At 47.2% G+C, this 25,006-nt stretch overlaps 1 protein-coding gene across 1 annotated transcript in view; it reads left to right on the top strand.

Moving 5' to 3' along the window:
- Window positions 1-7,994: 7,994 nt before the first annotated feature.
- Window positions 7,995-25,006, top strand: part of T265_09182 (hypothetical protein) — a gene marked incomplete at both ends in the record, with an annotated part of 27,129 nt that continues 10,117 nt past the window's right edge. The window contains 3 exons of the mRNA XM_009175193.1: window positions 7,995-8,038; window positions 14,787-14,856; window positions 14,894-15,086. Of these exons, the coding sequence (XP_009173457.1) occupies window positions 7,995-8,038; window positions 14,787-14,856; window positions 14,894-15,086 (307 nt within the window). The remainder of the gene's footprint in view (window positions 8,039-14,786; window positions 14,857-14,893; window positions 15,087-25,006) is intronic.

Below are 25,006 nucleotides of genomic sequence, written 5' to 3'. Positions count from 1 at the left end.
CTCGGCCGCAGGTAAACATCAAACATACTCAGCAGCTCTTCAGCGTTTTCATTCAGCTCGAAGTTCAGTTTTTGTCTATCGAGATCTGCACGTCAGAGACATTTTGTGTGAACCAGGTCCCTGTAAGTGTGATTATGGCGGTCTATTCAGGGCAAGCGGAAAGTTTAACATCGTGAAGTTTGTTGGAGGGCCTGGATCAATGTGTGAACAAGCATGTCAACACTGTATCAGCTGCATACAAACTCGTGCTGGCAGATATGGGAGCAGATTTAATAGCCGTACGCCGGGTTTGCGTCCGCTGTGCCGATGGGCCCTCTGCGGCATTCTTGTTTGCCTGCAGCTTTGGTGGGTTTGAGGGCTGCTTTTCAATTCTAAGGATCTTCGTCCCATAGATGTCTGGTTTATGGGATCTTTTACTTCTGTGTGACGTATGTTTTCCACTTGTGAACAAAAATTTCGACCATAGCTTCTGGTGGGTCGTTCAGTACCGACTCTTGGACGACTATGTTTGCTGTTGTTTGAGAATTTGTGGCGACCTTGCGTGCGTTTGGTTTCTTGGGCAGTTCGGCGTGGTTTGATCAAGTATATGTCCCTGTGAGACCCTGTATTTGGGCGGCATCATCAAGAACTATTCCCTTTTGTGATGCTTCCATGAGGCTTGTTTTCGCAGAGGACTGCACCTTGAAGCTAGCCAACAGTTTTTTGCTTTTCTTTGGTGTATCTGTGGGCTCCTGATTCGTTCGCAATCAATATGGCCATTTGGGTGTTCGGAGGATTTTGTGGTTTATTTTTTTTCGTTTGCGGCTTTGTTCGTCGGAGTGCTGAGCGACGACTGAGTCCACAAAAGAGAGGTCGCTTTTGACGAAGCGAACCTGGAGACTGACAGTTTCAAATTCACAATACCTGTAGGTTTCTCTCAACATTCCTTGGTGTCGAGGTAAACGCTTATAGTTGATTTGTTGATTGACGTCTTCACTCGTTTTCTCATATCTGAACCAGTCCAGGTCAGAAGCTGTGACCTGGGCTTATAATTTGGCACTGCACCTTTATCGTGTGCGAATAAAATGAGAGATGATAGCTCTACGTACTTATCAATGGTCTGCGTTGGTTTTGTAAAAACTGAAATTCAGGGTCCCGACCGGTTTCATCTGCGTGTCTTCAAGGGCAAAAAGGCCATAGCTGCCATCAATTTGGCCATAATTTCGAGGTCGCCTGAGATTGAGTTAAGCGGGAGTCTGTTTGACGCCTCTCTACTGGGACTTCTGCGGCCTGAATTTTGCGCCGCTAGATTGCGATCCTTGGATGTCTGCTTGATCGTCGCGTAAGGTTTCTAGTGCTGAGAGCCCGAGTTTGGATCTCCTGTATGGCTGATGGGGGGAAGTGGGTGACTAGAAGCTCAAAGTTTCGCTTGCTCCCCTTTCTGCGTGATCACCCTGCGAGTTTAGGCTTTGTAAAGACGCTACCAAAGGTCTGTTGTACCCGACTTGTTGGCGTGATATTTCTGAAGAACGATTCCCAGAGGATCAATCTGCTCTTGCCCACGTGCCTGTTCACTAAAGATGCCTTAGCGTCCTTCGTTGCCGAATCAGGGTGCTGGATGGCCCTGTTTGCAGCCAGCGAACCCGTGGTGACAAGTGCTAAGTACTCGTTGGGGAAGAAATTTTACCATCGACTCCCGTTCAGGCCACACGCTTCTGTGTTTGCTACCTCGAAAGCTTAAGAAAGAAGCGCCAGTTCTGCATACAGTATTCCGACTAAAACGGAACATTCACATTGGTCTTTCCGATTCAGCAGTGGACAGTTAGCTTTGTTTTGGCAATGTTTTCAGTTACAGACTGCATGTACTTTTAATTTAGGTGCAGCTTCCGCAGACCAATAGGTCAGGAGAGATTAATTACTGGTTTGTCAGGTCGCCCTCTGAACAAGTACATCTAAAAAGCCACCAGGACTTGCTATGGTGTGTGTGACATTGCATCACACGTCGTAGGTTCAATGGGCAACCATTCTGCCCACATTCGTTGTGGCCTATTCATAGCTGTGGAGAGCAGCCTGTATTACTCTAGCTCATAATTGAGCCTGGGTGCGCCGCCGGAATTGAGCGCAAGCTTTCACGAAAATGTTATTTCGGAGTAAAAATCCCAACAAAATGACACGTGTTGACCTTTTAAATAGATGTAGAGCAAGAAAATTTCTGCGAAAATTTGCATGAGCAAGAAACAAACCATTTTCGAACGTACGGCGTCGATTACTGATCATGTGGCAAGGCCGCCTCTATGGTCTAAACTTTCTCTCGTCGTGTCGTTGTCCGCAGGTTGAATGAAATGCACGAGAATACCGGATGTCTACGTAGCAAACTTTTGAATTTGTGCGAACTCTGAAGGGCGGCGAGTATGTTCTGTAACAAATGACCGGATGACCTCAACGCCAAATAGGTGAAGTGGTAAGGATAAACGAACGCCAGTTCCTAAATATACACTGAACGCTAGACAGGGGCGGGGTTACAAATGGGAACAGAATAAACGTGGTGAATTTCAGCGTAGTGAATGATACACCGCCCGCCTAATTCTCCACCTTAATGCAGCGGACGCCCCGGTTATACCTACGCTCAGCTCCATTCTAAGGTACCCGTCAGCCACCGACACGAATAGTCCGAGTCTACTCCTGCCACAAGTGCCGACTTTGATGGAGTACAAGCCTAATCGCATCCCTCCAGTAAACACAACTTTCTTTCATCTCTCTTAAGAACGCCGCTCGCCGTTCTAACGAGCAGGGTTCCTGCTAAGCCATCTGGGCTTGCTTCACAACTATCCACTACCCCTAGAGGCAATTTCTCACAAGGCGGGTCCACACCAGAGACCAGAACCAAGTCTCCTCGTTTCAATTATTGAGTTCCTCTGAGCCACTTAGCACGCACGTGCAACGTTGGCAGATATTCCAACGACAACAGAACACGCCAGCGAGATAAACGACCTGTTTGCAACCGGCATTATATTGTGGGTCCAAACCCTCGCGACGGATTACCGCAGAACAGCACCGCGTGAGCAACTCGTTGCTGGCCTGTGAAAGCGGGACTGTAGGTCGATTAGTCAGAATTCGTTGTGCCTCTATAGGGAGCGTGTTCATTGTTCATCGGTCAAACACTGTTCCCTGCAGAGGCATAAACGGATACGTCGTATTGACCTGATTATACGCTCCAACACCACCACGGTGACTAGCTGCTGGTGGATTGCAGTGCCACTGTATATCCATAGTCAAAAGCCGGTCTGATATTTTACTCGGACTCCACCGCTTTATATCATCCCGAAATTCCGTTAGCGCACCAACGAAGTTCCTACCATTATCACTGTAGATGTCGGTGGGCTTGCCACGTCTACCAACGGAGAGTATCAAACATTGTAGGACTGAATCGCTCGACAAGATGCCTGCCATTTCCAAACGGACTGCTCTAGTCTTCAGACAGCCAAAGATAGAGCCATAGCGTTTTTCCTGCAAACGGCCGCGTTTGGTCTTAAAAGGTCCAAAGTCGTCCATTCTCACGCACTCGAAGGAGGACCAACCCACTCCTGCTCTGTTTTCCGGTAATGGAGCCATCATTTGTGTACCGAGCTGTGCGGACCGGCGCCTGCATAAAGAACACTCACCAATCACTCGTTTGACGGCGCCGGTCCCACTGTTAGTCCAGTATCGCTGTCGAGTAGAGGCCAGGACCTGCCCTATTCCACAGTGCCCTTCTACTTCATGAAGGTAACGTATGATCAAGGCAGTAACAGGATGCCGGCTCCAAAGAGCTGGATGTTTTACTGACTGACTGTAGTTCGAGTAGCTAGGTCTGCCTTCCACGCACAAAATGCCACCGATCAAAACAGGTGACAATTTTTCTAAGCTGGAATGGTTAGTCTGACGCAGCTCTTGCGCGAAGTGACTGGATTGCACGGTCCTTATCAAACAATTACGTGCTTGGCGGAGTTCGGATACTCTAATAATAGCGGAAAGTAAAGCCTCTTTTCTCGCTCTGCCCGTCCTACTCAAGAGATGCCGCCTGTTACGCAGTAACCAAGACATGACTTTCTGTAGCTTCATCCGACAATAGAACCGATATATAAATGGGCAATTGACATCATTTTCCTCCAATCGGTTAGCTCATGCTACCAGGCTTTTCAGAGCACCTCTATCACAGATGTTAACCGTGACCTGTAGGAACATCTCTTTGATGTCGGTTGCCACAGCAACTTGCTCTAAACTAAAGCCCAGCATAACATTTACAAGTTTTATGGTTAAATCAGGACCCTGATACAGGTGATCGTTCAGGGACACATCATGTCATTTGGCAGCTCAGTCAAATACAACCCAAATCTTTTCTGCCTTTTTTGGGCTAATAACCGGATGGTGTGGGAGATACCACTGCATCTAATCTATGACAATGTGAGGGCATCTGCAACCCGTTCAATGTACCCATTCTCCATGTATGCGCGAAACACCTTATCGTTTTCTCTTGTGAAACACGAGCCTTGCACAGTCTAGTTTTCAGATTATCTAGACGTTTTCTAGCCACCTGGAAGTCATCGATTAGGGCAGGTGCGTTGTCATTAAATGAGAGCGGTAACTGATAGTGCTTACTTACTCGCTTACTTACTCGCACCGCACAAATCTCTGTTATCAACAGTGCTGTTTGATACTCTACAGAGGGACTGGCGTTCGATGTTGAATTGGCCGCGAATCCCGATTTGTTCAGTCGTTGCTAACGCTCCTGGATGCCCTGAGTGCACCCAGTTATACAATGACTGACGACATTCCGCTTTGTCCAGTCTTTCATCGGACCAAGAACCACGTAAGGTTTTCACAGCAAACGGCTGTTTTTGCCCCCCCCAGGAGCTGGTCGAAGACGCAGTGCGCTTCGGATACGTCACAACTAATAAGGATTCCTGCATCGTCTTCAGTCAGTTCGTCGATGGCAACTTCCATAAAGTGAGGCCGCTTGCGAGCCGCTTCTTTGATAGATGGGACAACTCGCATAGGTAAGCTGTCAACGACGAATGCCTTGTCAATATCTATCGACTGGGTTTCATCCATTGATAAAAGCCTGATGCCATTAGCTTCCGATGTGCATCTCACAGGGCCACCCAATATATCGATGCCCATAGGCGTAGGTAGCAGCCTGACCCCGTTTTTCACCAAGAGGTCCCACTTTACTAGCGTTATGTCGGACCCAGCATCTAAAATGCATACTTTGTCACCCTTTCTGCAGGACTGTCAAGCTTGACAGGGATAACTCCTAGGCGTGCTGGAAGCCGACTACCTCGAGTTGAGGCACACAAAACCTCCGCCTCTATGGACGTCGAAGCTTTTTTCCGGTGTTCGATGTATGTAGTAAATTATGATGTCGTCCCCTACAACCTGGCTGGCCGCATCAAACTACTATCTTGCAATCCTCGGCCATGTGGGAGACTCCTAAACAGGCAAAACATGCATCCTGCTCCCGTATGCACTTCCATCTGTCAGGAACTTTCACAGACAAAAAGCGCTGGTAACTGGAAATTGGGTGAACATAATGCGCAAGCGCTTGAATGACCGTCTGGCTAGATGATGGTTGGGAAGCTGGCAAAACCCTCCCGTCTAGGGGCTTGGTTGGTGGAGGTCACCATTTCAGGGGGGCGTCCTACTTCCCCCTCTCGAGCCAGTTGCCCAAACCGACTCCTTGCAACTCCAGAGCGCGTGTTCACAGACTCCTTCAAATCTTTGAAAGTTGGGTCCCGGCCACTCACAGATATCTTACCTGCCGCCTCAACACATTTGTGCTGCAATGGCGAGGGAAGAGAACGCACAATTCTCTCTCCAACCGCTAGTGAGTGCAAGTCTGAGAAGTAACACATTTGCGTCAGCGCGACTTCACAACTGCGCATTTTTATACACAAGTCCGACAAAGACTTGGCTGCTCCAGTGGTCTGCCGTGCAAAACGAAACAGGCTTTCTAGTAGACAGCGAGCGAAAATATGAGGGCGACCCAAGAGATTGTGTAGAATCTCCTGAGCCCTGGGGTGCGCTACTTCCGGCGGGAGCATCACACATTCTTCAATGGCCGCCTTCGCGTCGCCTGGACAGTAGTGGATTAGATGAAGGAGTCTCTGACCGGCGTCCTGCACCTTTCTCTCAATGTATACCTCAAATTGGCGGGTGAACCTCCAGCAATGACACGGATTACCATCAGAGTATGATAGTTCCACCTTTGATGGGTCCATAGTGGCTGACATTAGAGTGACGAAAACGGCCCTCTGATATCACTGGCATATCATAGAGGTTTTTCATTTATCTGACATTGTTTCATGTACCCCATCAATCGCTCACCTGAGGCCACTGGTTCCCAGACTTCATCTAGTGAGTCCTCATGTGCCTCCAGCTCAATGTTAGCTGACTCAGTTTTGCTATGTGCCCATAAGAGAGCCCGCTGGAGCACGATCGCTCGCTTAACCCGACACTCCTGAAGCTGAGCAACCCTTAAAGCTTTCTTGGCTACACTACGTTTACAACTAGAAGCGCATAGTGACTTACAAGAACCGGGGCACGAAGCAAACTGCATTGCAGTGGTTTCCTTCGCAGCTTCAATCGTTTCCGCGTCCTTGGATCTGGTTTCTTTCAAAATTGTTCCAAAAGTTGACATCCTCATTTCGAACAAGATGGCGTAAGTTGTCGAGTACTTCAACGGTCGAACGGTATCTTCGAGTGACGCGTAATACCAGAACCTCCGGGTAAGCAAAACAAAGTTGAAGCTGGGCTTGTATGCGGTACTATTAGTGTAAGAGAAAGTCACAAAGAAAGCAAACCTCGACAGTAGATACGCGTCCAAAACAAACGGTCCACTTGGACTACAAAAGTACAAAGCAAGGGAGACAACAGGCACCCATGTGCGACAGTCACACGTGCAAAGCCGGCTACAAACAGCCGGATGACCTCAACCGCAAAAAGGTGAAGTAGTAAGGACGAACGAACGCCAGTTCCTATATATACACTGAACGCAAAACAGGGACGGGGTTACATATGGGGACAGAATGAACGTGGGGAATTTCATTGTCAAGTAATAGATGACGAACGCCAGTTCCTATATATACACTGAACGCAAAACAGGGACGGGGTTACATATGGGGACAGAATGAACGTGGGGAATTTCATTGTCAACGTAATAGATGATAAACGTTCCAAAATACGTTTGACAAATGCCTACATCTCAATTTCTTTTGTTATGAGGCACTTGAGATCATACCCCTGGGACTTCGATACAACTGTATCAAAACCTTCAAGGTGTGACGAATCTCTGCTGATTACTCAGTTTCCGGTAAAACTTCGTAAATGTCCTCAGATGCTTGCCACCATCGCTGGTAAAAATAATTGCTCCTTCTCTCAGGCAAAATTGCTCTTTTGTATTCACGTCCTCTTGGTACTCAGAATCGATTATTTTACAGACAATGAGAAGTATCATGCATAGGCCCTTTCCCAGGTCATTCGCCCATCATCAAATGTTTCCAGGTAAATTATATCACTCATTCACACTTTCAGGCCACAGGCGTTACGTTTGGCCTGTGGGAACAACTTAACAGGAGGGCGTATAAAACTCTTCTACTGAAAACGCTGAGTCACAAATGCGATTATTCATTGATCACACGGGGGTACATTCCCCTGAGAAAATAACCACCGTCAGCATTAAGCGACCATTCGCCGGTGGTCGAGAATGTTGGGTAACAAATGTAATGTTTGTCTCGGCTCAGTGGAGTCAGTTATTCTGGGCTCAGTGACACACCGACTTGTTTCGCTAAACGTTGGCATCTGAGGAATAGTTATTTCCATCAAGTTTAATATTATGTAAGCGAATATCAACCTCTACAAAATGAGGACATATTTGTTTTTAAATTGTGCATGCAACTCCTTAACCTCATTGTCTAGCCAGCATTTTTCCAGAATGCACTTACATATTGTTGGAATAACGCGTAAAACAAATTCCTGTAATGTCGGTGCCAAACATGTTGACCATGGGGACCCAAGATACAAGGTAAGGCATCTACATGAATGCAGCCTATCCATAGTTTCCTGCGCCTTCAACCTTTTAAAACAAGACATACTGCGATTAGCCAACAGGTTTTGCTGTTGGGCGAACGAACTCACACGTAATAGGTCTATCTCACAACTTGTACGGATTGTGTCAAGCAAAGCATATTCGGGTTTTTCAAACTTGAGGTCTGCGGGCAACGACACAACTGGAGGAGAATACAACCGATCAGACACACTTTTCACGTGTAAAGTCACCACATTTGTGTAAAAAACTGAGAACAACGTGCATGAAGTACAACTAGTTCAATGATGAAACCGGTTGACTTAAACTGAAGCTGAAAAATCGCTGCAGCCAACAATGACCTCGGGTTTTTAAGCAAATGACGAGGGTTGCAAGAGGTAAAATGGAGATTGACGATTTCTAAATCAAGACGAGTGGCAATTGTTGTCTCAAAACTGTTGTTTAAATTGAACTTAGTAGACATTGCAGTGTAGTATGTTGTGAAGGTTATTTGCGGTGGGGTGATAGTTAGTTGAATCCGAATGAAAAGATCAGTGAACGAACTCAGAGGAGGTTTTGGCCGGGTGAAAACTGTGTTCGCATTTGTAATTACGGGCTCGAGTGAACGAGAGGTGAATGGCGAAGGTGGGGAAAATATTTGCCTGAATGCCATCTGAATGAAGATGGTAGTGTACTGATTTACTTTGGCTCTGGACAGCCCCGTCAGTCAGCCCCGGGCGTCAGTGTTGCGGTAGTCGGACAAAAAGCGAACTTCTCTGGCGGCTGGATCTGGGTAAGACAAGAGGACTGACACAGATAAAACCAGGTGGCGAGATATTCCAATTCATTCGGAAAAAATGTGTTTGTCAACCGGGGACCAGCTATAACGAATGATTGAGTGCCACGTAGAGCGTTTGCAGGATCTACTACCAAAGTTCGAAGCTTGAGAATTAGGGAATGGGGATGAGAACAGTAGCCTCTGGTGAATGCCGGGGGCAGCAGATAAAGCGGTTTTCAATAGAAAAACGATTTAAAGGACATGACAGCAAGTCGAATGTACCTATAAATGTGTAGGCCTTTGTTAGCCGACCTAGCAACCAAGGACTGTCTGGGGTTGCCCATATAATATGACCACACAACAAATCAGCAATAATGGGCACCTACCCTGCGCGCGTGCAGTACAGTAAGATGCCGATGCAAAATGTTGTGCTTCGTGTTTGCAAGGAGCGTCACACGATCAGCACTCGCAAGGCTAGGGCGAGTGTTGTTGCGTCACTTTGGAAAGGTGAAGACAGTCGTTGAGGTAGCGAGCAAAGTGGTTTGCCGTTGTGCCAGTTGCTACAGGCGATGAGAGTGTGAATTGGACATGGAGCTGAAGTATTTTTAGCTCACTTGGCTGATCCAATCAAAGGGTCTCCGTTGAACAAAATGTGGGGGGGGCTTATGTGAGGATGGGCAAAGGACACATGATGGTAGGTTGAGTTAAAGCTTCCGAAACACCGGAAAGATTTCATAGCGTCCCTGGAAGCAATTACACGAAATTAACAAAAATGTAAAACTATAGCATGTAATTCACTGTGTCAGTGCTGTCAGTTCCAAACAAAGAATGGTTCACGGCAAGGCATCCAACAGGAGCTAACCGTGACTATTACGATAATCTGATTTTCGAGCTTCAGTGATGCTCGCTAATTCGAGAAAATGATCGATAAATCCTATTTATGATATTACGGTATCATTAAAAATATACTACTGTACATGTTCAACAAGACCTCAACAGATTCTTCCTTGCAGATACCGGAGGAGTTTTAATTGAACGGGGCCCTCGACCTATTCTGGTTTCGAGGTAAGTTTTGCTAGTTCACCCTACTGTTGTAATCTGTAGCCATCCCTTCACCAAATGCGTGACTGTGCAGCTCACCGCCAATCGTCAGATTACATGATCTGTTTTTTCTTACACTCAAAATTCATGTCACAGAATTGTGACTAACCTGGATGCACAGCTCACAGTCAAGCCATAAATCCTAAGACTCGCCTTTTTTCCCTACCCGACCGATAAGCGAAACAAGGGTGACTCATCTGATATCGATTGTCTACCGTCGGATAAGATAAAAAAGAGTCATTTGCTGAAGCTCACACACACGCAAAGTTCCTACACATAGGATAACAGCAAAGCAACGCAACACAAATCAACAGAGCTATGCACGTCACCCAACTCGGAGCATAGCCGCTCAGTTCTTGCGGCGCCTCAATCACGGATAGTCATGGAATACGTGTGACTGTTACAACAGCGAAGAAAACACAAACCGTGCGTCCGGACTTGCAACAGGATTTACCGTCCTGTATCTGCAATACGATAAGCCTCTTGTTCGCATATGTAGCTATTGTAATAATTTTACTCAACAAGCTGACTTGTTAGTGCACAAACCGTGCGTCCGGACTTGCAACAGGATTTACCGTCCTGTATCTGCAATACGATAAGCCTCTTGTTCGCATATGTAGCTATTGTAATAATTTTACTCAACAAGCTGACATTGTTAGTGCTCCCCGTTTTTTCCGTTCATATAACGAATTTTCGGGTTCCAGTAGGGCATTAACTAATCTACATACAGGGAGCCATCAGCACAACTATTCGAGGTAACTCGTTCCGTAGATAGGATATTGCTTATATTCATAGGCCCAGGTTTTCAACTGTCGGGGATTTTGCTGGACGAGTCTAATCATTTCCGAGTTCATTGCTCTGATGCCCACGAGTTACCTGCCCAAGGTGACCGTAACAACCGTCCGAATCATATCTAGATTGCTCTTCTACTTGGTTGTGTTGTTGCAAGGTGCAATAAGGTTACATCCGGTGCATTCTGTGCGTTATAATGCAAAATCTCATTGGCTCTAACCGCCATATCAAGAACCTTCTTCTCCTCTCTGCTCCATGTGATACGAAATCGAAGGATTTTCCCCAATCTTCCAGATCCATCCGCATCTTATCGTCTGTGAAATCATCCCCCGACGCTCCGTGTCTGTAAAGTTACGCCCCAGTCAGGGATTTTGTTAATTCACTGGCAATTCACCGGTGTTTTCTGAATGCCCTGGAAAGTCGGTGCTAGCAGCAAACTGTGTTCACAAATCTTGTGTTAAAACGATCCCTCCCCTGAGTCCTCAAACACGGGAAAATCCGGAACCTGATCAAGTCTCCCTACCAAGTGAACAGAGGGTCACAACCTCTTTGCCCCTTTATCCGACGCCCACCCAAAGCCATCCTTATTTCATGGTAGCTCTTCGCACACTCAGGACGGGTCATCCGGGATAACAAACCATTCTCAGGGGTAATAACCCACACAGCTGCCACCAACTTCCCAAAATGTGTTGTGCTAAATGTCAATCTCATACCCTTCCACCCACAACGAAAACTCTTCTAAGCCTAACTCCCCTACAAATGTGTTTTGCCTTCTACTTATCCTTATTCCGCCTTATTTCGTATTCATTCAACCTAAGTAAGCATATTGACTTGTCAAACAAACACTGAGTGCAAATCATTCATGACAAATCCGAGAATTACAAGGCCCCACGTAACTCGTGTGCAAACGTACTACTCCCTTGGGTGACTTTTTCCAACAACATACACGACCAACTCAGAGGAATCATCCATATTGGGCAATGTCAGAATGCATGATTCCTTCCGGGGCTATTCTGCGGATGTGTGCCCCTAGCCCTGGGCAATCATGTCACACACCAGGTTCATTTATCCATTTCTTGTTGCTCACTCAATGGTAACCTGGAAAAACCCATAGTGATTAGCCCTTCGTGGGTGTGCAAATGTTTACCATCAGCGGTGTTGTTTTCCTACCGAGCTCTTGTATCCTATTTCCAGTTCGCCGTGGCTGATGCTTGGGGGCTACATTTTTCCAGAATTTAAATGATAAATTACGACTTCTTTCTAGTCTCACTTTGAGGTTTGCCTCCGAAACGTCCCTTCTAATAGACGACATAAAAAACACAAAGCATCCTACTGCCTTCAGAAATGGACACCAGCCTCATATTCAAGATGCGATTGATACTGAGGATGGGGTCAGTTGCCACTGACACTACTCACCGGAGATAGGGTTTTCACTAATTTCACTTTACCAGTGATACTTTTCCGGGGTGAACGGTCGTAAATGTGTATGCCGGTCATCTTTATTCGTACTATCATCAGATCAACACGAAGTCCTCTGAAGCCCAGTTCACTTCAACCTTACGTTCACCCAATCCTAGAGCAAACAGCCCGGGTATCTCAGACTTGGTTTGGCGCGCCGTATTTTATAAATGCTAAGTTCAACCAGGATACTCACGGCACTCGGCGCTGGGTTAATAAAGATTAATACCGGTGCTACTGTCTTGGAAGCCAAATCTCACCACAATGGAGAATAAGGTCCAAAGCCCATCGATGGCTACAACGACTCGAGTTCTTTCTCCGATATGCGCAAACCCTGTGGAAGTTTAGGCCATTGCTGTCTTCCAATATGAGCCAACCAGGCGGGTCAAAATCCTTCGACGACCTAGCGACTGAACTAATCTCCCAAGTATTCCTCGAAGTATAGAAATGTGGACACCTACACAGTTCGTTCGAAAGTCACAACTACGTTCAAAAATTTCTCACGCCCAAATTCTTCTGACCGTTGGAATTCGTCTGGTACTCTCACCCGGACCCATATGGACCCTCAGGCTCAAGCGTTGTGCATTCTGAAGTTGCCGGAAAATGCCCCTCCACGATTACTCTACCGTGCAAAATGTCGTTCAAGGCGCCCTTTCGTGAAACAACCTGTTGTCAAATCGGAGGCAAGCATTCAAAACTAAGGACTGACTGATCCTGTTGCCTGAATCACACGAAACGCGGCTTTATCCCCTCCCGACCCTCCTTGGTCTAGCTCTCTCTTGCAGGGATCAATTGGTGTCAAATCCAAAAAGGGTGTTCACGGTACCTTGTTTGAAGGATTTTCTAGAAGAATTCTGGTCGAATCTCGAATTAAATATTTCGGTGTTTTAACCTTTGGACCCTTCCTCGTTGGTTACAGCCTTTTAGGAAGTGAAAACGATCGAGCCCAACAATATACCTTCCTCGAATCATCATTCGAGGTTTGCAGTAGAATTCCTCAGATGACATCTCAGAGACTTAGCTGTTCATTAGTTTCTTCAACCCTCTGCCCTCACCGCTGCCCGGAATTTGCCTCAAAGTTTGGTGGAAAAATCCAGCTGACCTTCCGGATGCCGTTTGGTAGCGAATTGCCGGGAGTATGCCATCTCAATAATCATGGCTCCTTGACACAGGCCATCCCCTCGTTTCTTCTCTACGATAGGACACGAGATCACCGGCAGTGAACAAAGATCGGCACCACAGTCAGCAAATTCTCGCTGCATGCAGTTCGTATAATATCTCCCGCAATCTGTTGTCCCTCCCTGTTTAAGTAGCCACATATTTTCAAGGTATTTTGGCGACAGTCCCACGATCTGCTCTGTTTCTCCGCCGCTTTACGGTTCCAAAAAACCTTCATTGTCCAAAACTTTCTGCTGCGGCTAGCTCAGCATTTGGGTGTTAATTAAAATGTGCATCTTTCGCACGTCTAACTAATGCCAAATATGCTTATCTGAATTCGCTATATCGGGGTGATTTCAGTTGCTTTCTCGGGCCCTTACTATCGCGTACCGCATACAAAAAGAAATTCGAGCGAATAAACCTTTTAGCGGGAAAAGTGAAGCCCTCTTGAGTCCCCATTCTAACATCTGGGTGCATGAAGCTTCACACAGCTTGTTCTTTTACACATAAATTCTAATTTCTCTGTAATGTCCGTGACAATCATAACCCGATTCACCCCCTCCTATTCAAGCTTTCAAGAAAGCTTGATTTTCACCATTTTCCCCGGACCTCATCCATGTTAGTGCAGCCAAATGTAGGTAATCTTGTTTGCGTGCGATAAAACATTACTATGGAATGTAGGGCCATTAAAATACAACCGCGTAGGTTGAATAGTTGGACATTAGCTCTCGAATCCTGTGCCGTTAACTCCGCCGTTGATTCGGCAAACCCATAGTCCTCAGCAGCAGTCCGTTCATTTTTTTCACTCCTCCTCACACAACCAGCATGTGTGCTTATGAGCTCAAGGTCTTCCACTGGACGGATGTTAGCCGCTTCCCTTCGGTGGTGCCAGCTCCGTTTTGACACGAAGTCTACCTTCACCTTCCAGCAATGTATTCATCCCCTTTTTACCCGTCCCTAACAAGAGCAAAGATAATAATCCCGGTCTTTGAAAAACTGCTTACGCATAATAAATGGCAAACAGGAGGCACATTCTGCGGTCATCTCTTCCCATACTAACACGTACTTGCATATTCCCCCATGACTGCCCGCCGCAGTTATAAGTGCTGTGAACGTTCGCTTCCCCAGCAAATTTTCCTCCCACCGTACTGCTACTAGCCCGACTTTCCCACTGCCCGACGTGGATACCCAAAGAGTTTGGGCTCCCATGATTCTGCAGTGGGTTTGCGAAAGACGTGAACTGAATACCGAATACTGAACTGAATCGGCCAATCAGAAGGGTCGGCCTCCACAACATACCAATTGTGCGTTGGAGTGTTTTGGTTAACCTAAGGCGGTCGCCCACACGCAATGTGTGTTTTTCCTTTCGTACTTATATCACTTTCAGGTCGATGCCGGTAGTATCTAATGTACCAGGAGATGCTGGGTAATATACTCCGTTTAGTTGACAATTTTTTTCAGACAAAGCGAAACTCCACGTCAATTACCTGCCAACAAACGGCTTCAGCAAACACAAGCACAAGTGGATGAAGTAGTTTTCAATTTTAATCTTATTTCCAACCTCCCAGGTTGTTGACATAATGCGGACAAACGTGGAGAAAGTACTAGAGCGCGATCAGAAACTGTCACAACTAGACGATCGCGCTGGTAAGAAGTACAATGGAATTATAAGCTTTGGTAGACGTTTTGCAGGCGGGTGCTTCACAGTTCGAAGCGAGCGCAGGGAAGCTGAAGCGAAAATTTTGGATGAAGAATATCAAGGTACGTTTTTGTTTGTGGTATGTTGATCCATTTTGCTTCGTTGAATCGCACATTTGTCAATGGGTTCACTAGACCCATACGTGAGCCACTACGTAGACACGTAGTTGATAACCTGTCTCCTGGTTTGGGTGATTAAGTAGCAACAAACAGTCATAAAATACAGGCGCAAACTGGACTATCGCCTCTCCACTTTACCATTCTTTTGAAGTGTGCACCAGATAGCCAACCGTTGATCCAAGCCATTCGGCACGATATTTTCCAACTGTCGGTGCTCATTATCAGTAATTACCTCGTTTCCATCACTTCTGGCTGTCCTACCAGCACATCATGGAGGTCCGGTGCGCCTGCGGACTGGGCCACTCCGACTCACTCCTCTCGAAAGACGAGACGATTCTTGGGAAATATATCTATTTTATCCAATTGGGGCTCAGCTCGCTGTCTCCTCTGTGGTGAATCTCGTCGGCAAACGAAGTACCTGGGACTTGACCCGCCACCTACTTTACTGCCTGGTCCTCCTCCCCACCGGAATCATTCAGCTGTAGCCCCCTTTCGGTGCCGAGCTGCCATGCGGCTGCCTGTCCCACCCGAGGGCTTGGACACTGCCAGGTTACCCAAGCCTAGACAAGGGAAGTCGAGAGGCAGAGATCGGGTTCGAACCACAGACCTTTCGGTCAGTAAATTCGCGCTGTAACCACTAAGTCATCCGCACCGGAATGCTTAGTCATTACCGGTTTTTGTAGAGTGAGGAAGGTGGAAAGAATGAACTTGTGAATGAGCAAGTAAGGACTCATCAGAAGCATCCCGTTTTGCGTATCCATGCTGTCGTATGCAGCTGGTAAGTCTGATGGCATCACTCGACGATCCATGTGACGTGTGACTATTAGTAGATGTGCAATTTTTTGGGTGGGATGCTACCGAAGTGCACATACCTAGACAGGAGCATTATTAGGATTCCCAATGCAAGTCTAGGGCTCATAGTTTTAACCGAAAGGCAGCGGTGATTGGTTGACTAAGCTCGGGAGATGCAAAATTAGGTGGTGGCTTCGGAGCCTATGTTCAGCCGGCGGATAATGGGACGAGGGGGCATCTTCAGTTGTGCGCTAAACGTTATCGGTTTCGGGTCAGTACAAACTTGGCTTACACGCCCAGATCGGGTTACTTGAAAGCCACAAGCCAGTCATGGACCCAACTGGACCATGTGGCTGTCAGTTACCGATTCAAAGTCTCAATAAAAGATTACCATTGCGCAGTACTGGTTGTCACTTCCTTTCCACCAGCATTGCGCATCCTAAAGCAGACCAAATCCGTTCGTCAACTTCGATAAGTTTCGGTAGCTCAAGGTTACCAACCTGATCTGGCTAGATCGTTCAGCTGTAACACCCTTTCGGTGCCTAGCTGTCATGCTGCACGGAGGCACGAGGGCTGGTGTACTACCAGGTCGCCTAAGCCTAGACAGGGCAAGTCGAGAGGTAGAGGTCTGGTTCGAACCACGGACATTCTGGTCAGTAAATTCGCGTTCTGACCACTGAGCCATCTCGCCCCTCTAACAGCAATGATATCTGCTGATCCCTATTATGCATACTGTTCATTAAGTATAATCCGACAGTCTGGACACGTAGTTCTGAAAGCTGAGAGCATAGCCTCTTCAACCCAATCCCATTCGATCTGCAACTAATCCTCGTCATCCGCATTACTTTGTAGTCCCAGTATTCTAGCCAGATCGGGGTCGAGACGAACCAAATGAGTGCTGTCATCATGAAGAGATTGGATCTTACCACGGTTTGATGGTTTGTGCACATCCATACCCCCGACCTATACTGGGGAGTCTGTCACGAATAGACTGAACTTTACCGTGGTGTGACGTGCGCACCTCAGCGACCCATTGAGCTATACTGGGGGTGTCCGGCGACACTCAGAGCCTCATACCAGGCTGGTCAATGGTTAGAGGTCTGACAAACCATGTTGGGAGTTGGAACATGTGGGCACTTGTTCCGTAGAACCGGTAATGTACTTGCATTTCAAGCCAAAAACTGCTGCCTTGCTTTTGAGCAAAAGGCTTTTGTTAAGGACCCTAATCGTCCTGTCTGTGTGTGGGTGCCCTGACAGTATCCCAGCCCGCGACCACGAACTAAATGAGTGCTGTCATCATGAAGAGATTGGATCTTACCACGGTTTGATGGTTTGTGCACATCCATACCCCCGACCTATACTGGGGAGTCTGTCACGAATAGACTGAACTTTACCGTGGTGTGACGTGCGCACCTCAGCGACCCATTGAGCTATACTGGGGGTGTCCGGCGACACTCAGAGCCTCATACCAGGCTGGTCAATGGTTAGAGGTCTGACAAACCATGTTGGGAGTTGGAACATGTGGGCACTTGTTCCGTAGAACCGGTAATGTACTTGCATTTCAAGCCAAAAACTGCTGCCTTGCTTTTGAGCAAAAGGCTTTTGTTAAGGACCCTAATCGTCCTGTCTGTGTGTGGGTGCCCTGACAGTATCCCAGCCCGCGTACAACCACGAACTTACGTATACAGATAAACTCATGCAACATTGACCGTTGCGCGGTGCCATCAGCCGGGTCGCCTTTCTCGCTGTACACGGCAGGGCGGATAAGCAGCAGCAGGCTACTGCTGGCGCCTCCCTTCTTTTTCTTTCACACACTTTTTCTTCCTCTCCCCATTCCATTAATAATTCTCCTGTAGGCCGAGCACTTAGGACTGGTGACTCCGTTCGTCTTGCATCAATTTTGCGTGCATCGTCTGCTCATCAAATGGCACCGACATCCTCAGGTATCTACAAATCAGTCTCCAATCATTCGATACCCAGTCTATCTGGCCGTATTCAATGTCCTCATTATGAAACAAGCAGGACAACAAGCTGCATTTGCTCTCACACTGGACGCGCTTTGCATTGACCGGTGTCTGTTTGTCGAAGAAGAGACCCAGAAAGCCGGTACTGCCCGAAGATTGTTTCAGTCGATCCGTGCCATCGGTCCCCGGAAACCACCTGTGAACGGAACCATTAAGAATAGGAACGGAGTGAACATCTTGAATAAAGAAGAACGCCTCGACAGATGGGACGAATACTTCGAGCAACAATTGTCATGACCGAAAGCTGGCACCTATCTGGAGCCCACAGGTGACGTAGAACCCTGGGCGGTGAACGTGTAACCGCCTACGGCCTTGGAGGTTTATGACTGCATATGTTCCCTTAAGCGCCACCGAGCGCTTGGTCCGGATGACCTCCCAACCGCATTGTTCAAAGATGGGGGTAAAGTTCTCAGTCAGCACTTGTCTGATAAGTTTGGTTACATTTGGGAAAATGGGTCTGTCCCGGACAACTGAGGAGAGTCGGTGATAGTGAGCGGTGTTAGTCAGCGGCAACCACAGGGGAGTTAGCTTGACCCCGGTCGCAACGATACTGTTGGCGTCAATTGTGCTTCGTCGCCCTACGGAGGCTCGTGAAACACGGACTCGAGAGCAGCAAGCGTGATTCCGGCCTGGTAGAGGTTGCTTTGACCAGATCTTCAAACTTTGTCAGGTGCTAGAACAACGCCATACGTATAAGCGACCCGCAATTCTAGTGTTCCCAGATTTCCAAGGCGCATTGGCTCGATTGACCGGTCTGTTCTGCTTGAAACGCTTGCTCACCAAGGAATCCCCCGTAAGTTCGTGAACATATAAGCTCTTTGTATTCCCAGACTTCCGGACATGTGAGATTATGCGGCGAGCTCTTCAAAAGTTTCGTCACGTAAAGTGATGTCCGTCAGAGATGCCCACTCTCCCCATTCCTGTTTAACTTCGTGGTCGATGAAATCATGAGACGAACGCTGGGGGGTCTCCAAAAACCTGGTGTTTTAGTAGTGTATGACGGAAACCTTGTCGATCTGGAATATGTAGACGACATCGTTTTCATCTTTGGAGAGGAGAAGAAGGCGTAAGTGATGAACTGACCGAAGTCATCCCGTCCTTTGGTATGCATTTCGGACCCACAGAGTGCAGGCTCATGCTCCTGGACATGCAGTTACTGGACACGCCACTTACAGTCCAGGGGGAGGCACTGTAAGTCGTGGAGCATTTTACGTATCTTGGAAGTTTTTATTAGTTCTGATTGTAGTGTGACAGATGAGGTGAATGCACAAATCTACAAGTTTCGGGTCGCGTTTGCTAATATGAGACGCCTATGGTGCCAAAGTGGTATATCTTTGTGTATCAGGCTATAGTGCGGGATATGTTGTTCTATGGCTGTGAGACTTGACCTGTTCGAGCAGCGGAACTGAGACGTCTTCAGGTGTTCAACATTCGTTATCTTGGAACCATAGCTCGTATGGGTTGGTGTCGGTGTATCCATGACGAGGCAGCTGGAAAGCGAGTTTTCGGTTGTGCAACGGGTACTTCCATTGAAGAATGTGTCCAACACCAGGAGCCTCGTTGGTTGGGACATGTATTGCGTATGCCTAACCATCGTTTGCCGAAGAGAGTGCTGTTATCCATGTCGAATTCAGAGTGGTGTAAACAGAGAGGTGGCCAACCCTTGACTTGGTGGAGGAGTATGTACTACTCGCCTTCCAGGATGGGGACCACATGTTCCTCTGCGCCTGATTGGAGACGGTGCAAGATGTGGTTGCCAACCGATGTCAGTGGTGATCTTGTTATCAGTTTCTACCGGATTGCCTGAACGAGTGTTGGGAGGTGTAAGCACTTCGGAATGATTGTTGTAAGCTAGCACAACAAAGCTTTCAAATAAACTGTGGTTTTACGGCATCGAAGTATCGATGTTGAACACTGATGTCATGCCGTCGATGATGATGATGATGGCTGAGGAGTGTACGTGTGATACTCATGGAGCCTCATATCGGGTTGATCCATTGGTCTCTTGAGTATCCTGGTTGGGATTTGGAACATGTCTTGGAAGTTGCTCCCCATAAATGTAGATACGTCGGACACTTACGCTTGCCCTCCTTGTGGTTGGGCGTTTGCGCCAAAGACTGGTTGGGGAACCTAATCGTCCTTTTGTCTAGTTCGGCAGTATCCCAACCCGCTAGATGGCTCAGTGGTTACAGTTGGAATTTCCTGACCAGAAGTTGCGTGCTTCGAACCCGACCTCTGCCTTTCGACTTCCGCTATCTAGGCTTCAGCAACCTGGCAACATCCTAGCCCTAGCGCTTCCTGCGGGTGGCATGGTATTTAGGCACCGAAATGGTGCCACAGCTGAGCGATCATTATTTTTTTCAATTGGACCCACGTACAACCATGAGTTCCACATTTGCATGTAATCTCATGTTATATTGGCCGTCGCTTTGTGTTACCAGCAGGGTCACCTTGCTGTATACAGCGGCGAAAACGGGCTACCGCTGATGCCTCTCCTCACACTTTCACACATTCGTTCTTCTCACCACATTTCTAGCGACATCTCTGTTGAACTATTCTCAACTATTCTCATTCGCCACCCACTACCGTTAGCTGCCATATCTACGTTTGACCCGGCCGCCACTGCCACAGACACCTCGAAATCGTCCTTCAACCCCCGTCGGTCAATTCATCCGGCCATCTTTAACGTTCGCACTTTGGAACAAACTACACAACAAACTGCTCTTGCATATATGCTGGACCCGCTTTCCACAGATGTCTACTGTCTGTCTGAAACGAGGATTTAGGACTCAAGTATGATTGTCGCCTGACCCTATGGGTTTCTACTTGTTTCCGATTGTCCACCTGTCTTGATCTAGAAGCCGCTGGGGTTGGTATTGTTCTAAGCCACCGAGTTGAATAATATCTTGCTGAATAGTTGTCTGTCCATATTCGCCTCTGTACCTTTCGTTTGGCAACAGTATAAGAGTGCCCTGTCAACACCCCGACAAACGCTGTGTTTATTTTACCTGCTGACGCCACAACAGGCTGTATTTCTTATCTACTTAAAGACAGTCTCTACGGCGGTTTGTAACGGTGAACTGTTAGCTCAGTTAATGTCGTGGTTGCTGGGGACATGAATGTGCAATCAGGTAGACTTAGCGCTGCTGATCGCTTAGGACTGCAATCGAGACACACGGATAACAGCGAGCACCTGCTGCAGTTATGTGCTACAGATGGCTTCTGTGCAGTGCTACTTTCCGAAATAACCGCAGTCACCTGCACTCCAAACAACTTGATACACAGATAGACAACCTTGCCATTAACTATAGGTGGTATGGGTCAATTTCTTACTGTCGCCCGCTTTGTAAGAACTATATGGTTTTGAATTATATGCTTGTTCATCGCGGCTTTATGCGCTTTTCGAAGGTGCGTATGATGCGCTCACGTCTTCCCATTAAGAATCCCCCGTATACTAATGTGAAACAAGCCATCATCTCCATCATCATCAGCTGTAAGAACCGCTTACTTGCCGTACAGTGGTTCTTGCTGCCACAGTCTCGTTCACCAATGGTTTTTGGAGATCGGTAAGGCAGCTACGCATTGCAGGCGGTAGCTGATAAACATGATACATAAATACAGGGTTTTCAGTGGACTTCTGATTGGGGAGATTGAGAGGAAGCTATGCATTGGTGGCAATAGATGGAATGCACGGGCGCCATTGGGGGCGCCACTGAGTCGTGTCTGACAATCTTTTCAGCCATTGATGTGTCCTGTCCTGGGGTCTCCATCCAGCGAGGCCGCAATGACGAGCGCTATTGAATTTGTTCGTAATGACTTCCATACTTGGCTGCCAGGTCATCATTTGACCCCGTGGCTCGTTTCCACTCTTCACGTGGCCAAGTCAGCGCAACTATGGAGTGTGATAAGCTCATCAGTCATGGACTAGTTATTTCTTCCGACAACCATTGGACGTACTTCAGTATTACTGATCCCATGTGCCCGCCAGATAAGGGGAGTGCTTCGGAGACATTGATTGTCAAACACCGAATGTCTTGATTTCCTCAGCGCGCGGCGACCATGTTTCTGATCTATATAGTAATATGGTGCGCCGCGCAGCATTGTTAACTCGACACTTGACGCACAAGCTGATGTCACGCCCACGCCACAGGTCATGCAGCTTCATGAAGGCAACTCTGGCCATCCCTATTCGGATGGAAATATCATTTTTTGTGAGACCACCGAGACCGGTACAGCTGCCAATGTAGACAAAAATCAACTCATCTGCAAGCATAAGTTCGATTCCACCCAGCCTTGCAGCAACACTAAACTTGACACGTGTGAAGCGCATGCTAAATAGTGAGGTAAAATTATTTGGATTACTTAAAGTTCGCATTACCATGGTGTCAGATCCAAGATGAGCTTTGTCGTCTGCACACTTGATATCTGTGGGCGAATGGCCTTGGATCACTTCGACCCCACATGTATTAGAGGCTGATAGTGGGTCTTCCACAATCTATTAGTGACGGAGTTGCAGAGGAAAGGTGATGGAGGAAAGTCCTGCCTGATACCACTTGATGTGGCGAACTCAGGTGACAGCCTCCCGTAGACCTTAATACGCCCGCGGGAGTTGGTATACAGTGCCTTAAGGAGAGTCAAGAATTTGTGAGGATGATCTTTGTTTCATAGAGCGCCATAGTGCCTGACGGTCCACATAGTTAAATACAGCTTTCAAACAAAAGAAGATAGACATTGTTGGGCACTGGAAACAGTGTCGCTGTTCCAGATTCTGTTGGAGAGTGAAATTGTGATCGATGCATTCTCTTGCAGGACAGACGACTAAGTTTTACATTCCATTCGTCCGTATGTCGTATCTCTACAAGCTGTGTTACAGAATGCCAGCTAAGCTGATCTTCGAGGTGCTCGGTCCATCTTTCCAGTCGAAATTTTCGCAAGTGAATTAATAAGCCATCTTCTCCGCTCATCGGTTCACTGACCGTTGCTCTCCTAGGGCCAGTCGATCGTATCTGTTAATACAGGAACGGCTGTCTCCGGTAGGAAAAACCTTCTCCATCTCCGGAGCTTTCGATTTTCACCGAGCTCTTGGTTTTTCCTTAGGCTCTTCACTATTTGGCGCTTGAAAGAACTGCATCCGCCGTCGTACTTGTTGCCTGCTTGTATGGATTTCCCGGCATCATTCACGACTTACGATCTCGACTATACCCAGTGATTAATTGATCGTATCGGAGAAGTCGTTTAAACGAAATCGAATGCCGCTAGCATAGCTCCTTTCACGTCAACATGCTGGTACCGTACTAGCTTACTGTACAGAGTTGTTGAATTGCAATTGGCTTAAACCCTGTCGTAGTGTTGGTTCTGTTCGCCCTTTGGGATATTTCCCACACGACCCTACATTTACATGGCTGGAAACGTTGGAGAATATGCCATCTAACTGACGTCAGGGATGTTCACGCTGTCAGGCTCTCCAGATTGTCTGTTAAAGTTTTAGAACTGTAGACATTTCGGATGTCTGCGGTAGGTTAGCTCTAGATCCCTTCTGTATCCCATTCTGCCCTTTCAATTACAGGGCAAGTTAACATAATTGTGCGCCAGTGAATTACCAGTGTTATTTAGTGTTACTATCAATGATTGCGGTGGTTATGGTGGATCAATAGTAGGGAGATACTAAGTAGCGCACGGAACCAAAAACAAAGCGCCGGAAAAACCGGTGATTAGTGCAAAGTTGCAAAAGGCACTCACATTACCGCTACATCCTGCTTCTCGTCTTCCGCGAATTGTACACCGAGACCCCCAGTGGTTAAATTATATCTTCAGTTTGTTGTGAATAGAGGAGTTGTTGGCCTTTTTGAAAGCGTTCCTTTTAACGAGGGTACCTGCTGGTCGGTGCGTAAACAGTGACCGTAAAAAAGGGCACTTATTATTTCAACTACTACAAACAACTGCGGAGTGAATGGTTGAATAATAGAGGCGGCTGTTTACACGTACTTAATCAGGCGAGGTCTAAGAGTGGATGCTTACGTCCACTCAAATACCCGTGGAGCCCCTCGCAGCGCCTCGAAAAATCAGTGCTGCTTGTGGTTGGTAGCACCTAGACACCACACGTCGTGGACTGAATTGCTGGTATGTATCGTTTAAGTTTCAGAAGTACAGCAAAGGTTTTTAGATAAAGTGCAACTTGTTGGCCAGTTCACCTGAAGTTTCGGACATTGTAGCGTTATAGTTGTACTTTGTAATTGTAATATACACAAGGTAACAATGGCTGAATAACAGAAGGGAAACAGAAGCTCCTAGAAGTTTCTTGTCGCTAGCTAATGCTCCGGGTCCCTGGCTGACTTACCTAAGGCCTCAAATCCACATATGGATAACCGTCTGATGGGACAGATGAGCTACTCGGCCGGTTTATGTTGCGATATCGCAGCCGACGTAGCAAGGGTGTACACTCATCTGTTCACGTGGGTTATAACACCAGTAGGGCATCTAAACAGACACGATGACGATGAAATTCCTTAGTCCAAACTTTGACCCCAAAGCCGAATTACTGGGCACCTACATTTGGCTTACGAACAGAACTCACCATCTGTTACAACCTTCGGCACGTCTGGCACCGCTCGAGGGCGAATGTCGCAGAAGTCACTTATGATTGTGCGATTCACGGGTGTGTGTGGGTTGGTTTACTATCAGCCCTAGTCGCGACCGCAAGTGAAGTACACATTTTTCAGGAGAAAACCTTGTCGACCTGGAATATGCAGACGACATCATTCTCATGTTCGAAGAGGAGGAAAAGGCGCAAGTATTCTTGGATGAACTGACCAAAGTCATCCCGTCCTTTGGTATGCACTTTGCACCCACAAAGTGTAAGGTCATGCTTGTAGACGTGCAGTCATTGAACAGGCCCCTTACAATCCAGCGAGAGATACTGGAAGTTGTGGAGCGTTTTACGTATTTTGGAAGTTGTATTAGTTCTGAGTGTAGTGTGACAGATGAGGTGAATGCACGAATCTGCAAGGCTCGGGCCGCGTTTGCTAACTTGAGACACCTATGGCGTCA

Source organism: Opisthorchis viverrini (genome assembly GCF_000715545.1).
Source record: "Opisthorchis viverrini unplaced genomic scaffold opera_v5_261, whole genome shotgun sequence".
In the NCBI taxonomy this organism is placed as follows: Eukaryota; Metazoa; Platyhelminthes; class Trematoda; order Opisthorchiida; family Opisthorchiidae; genus Opisthorchis; species Opisthorchis viverrini.
This window is presented reverse-complemented; position numbering and strand designations above follow the sequence as displayed.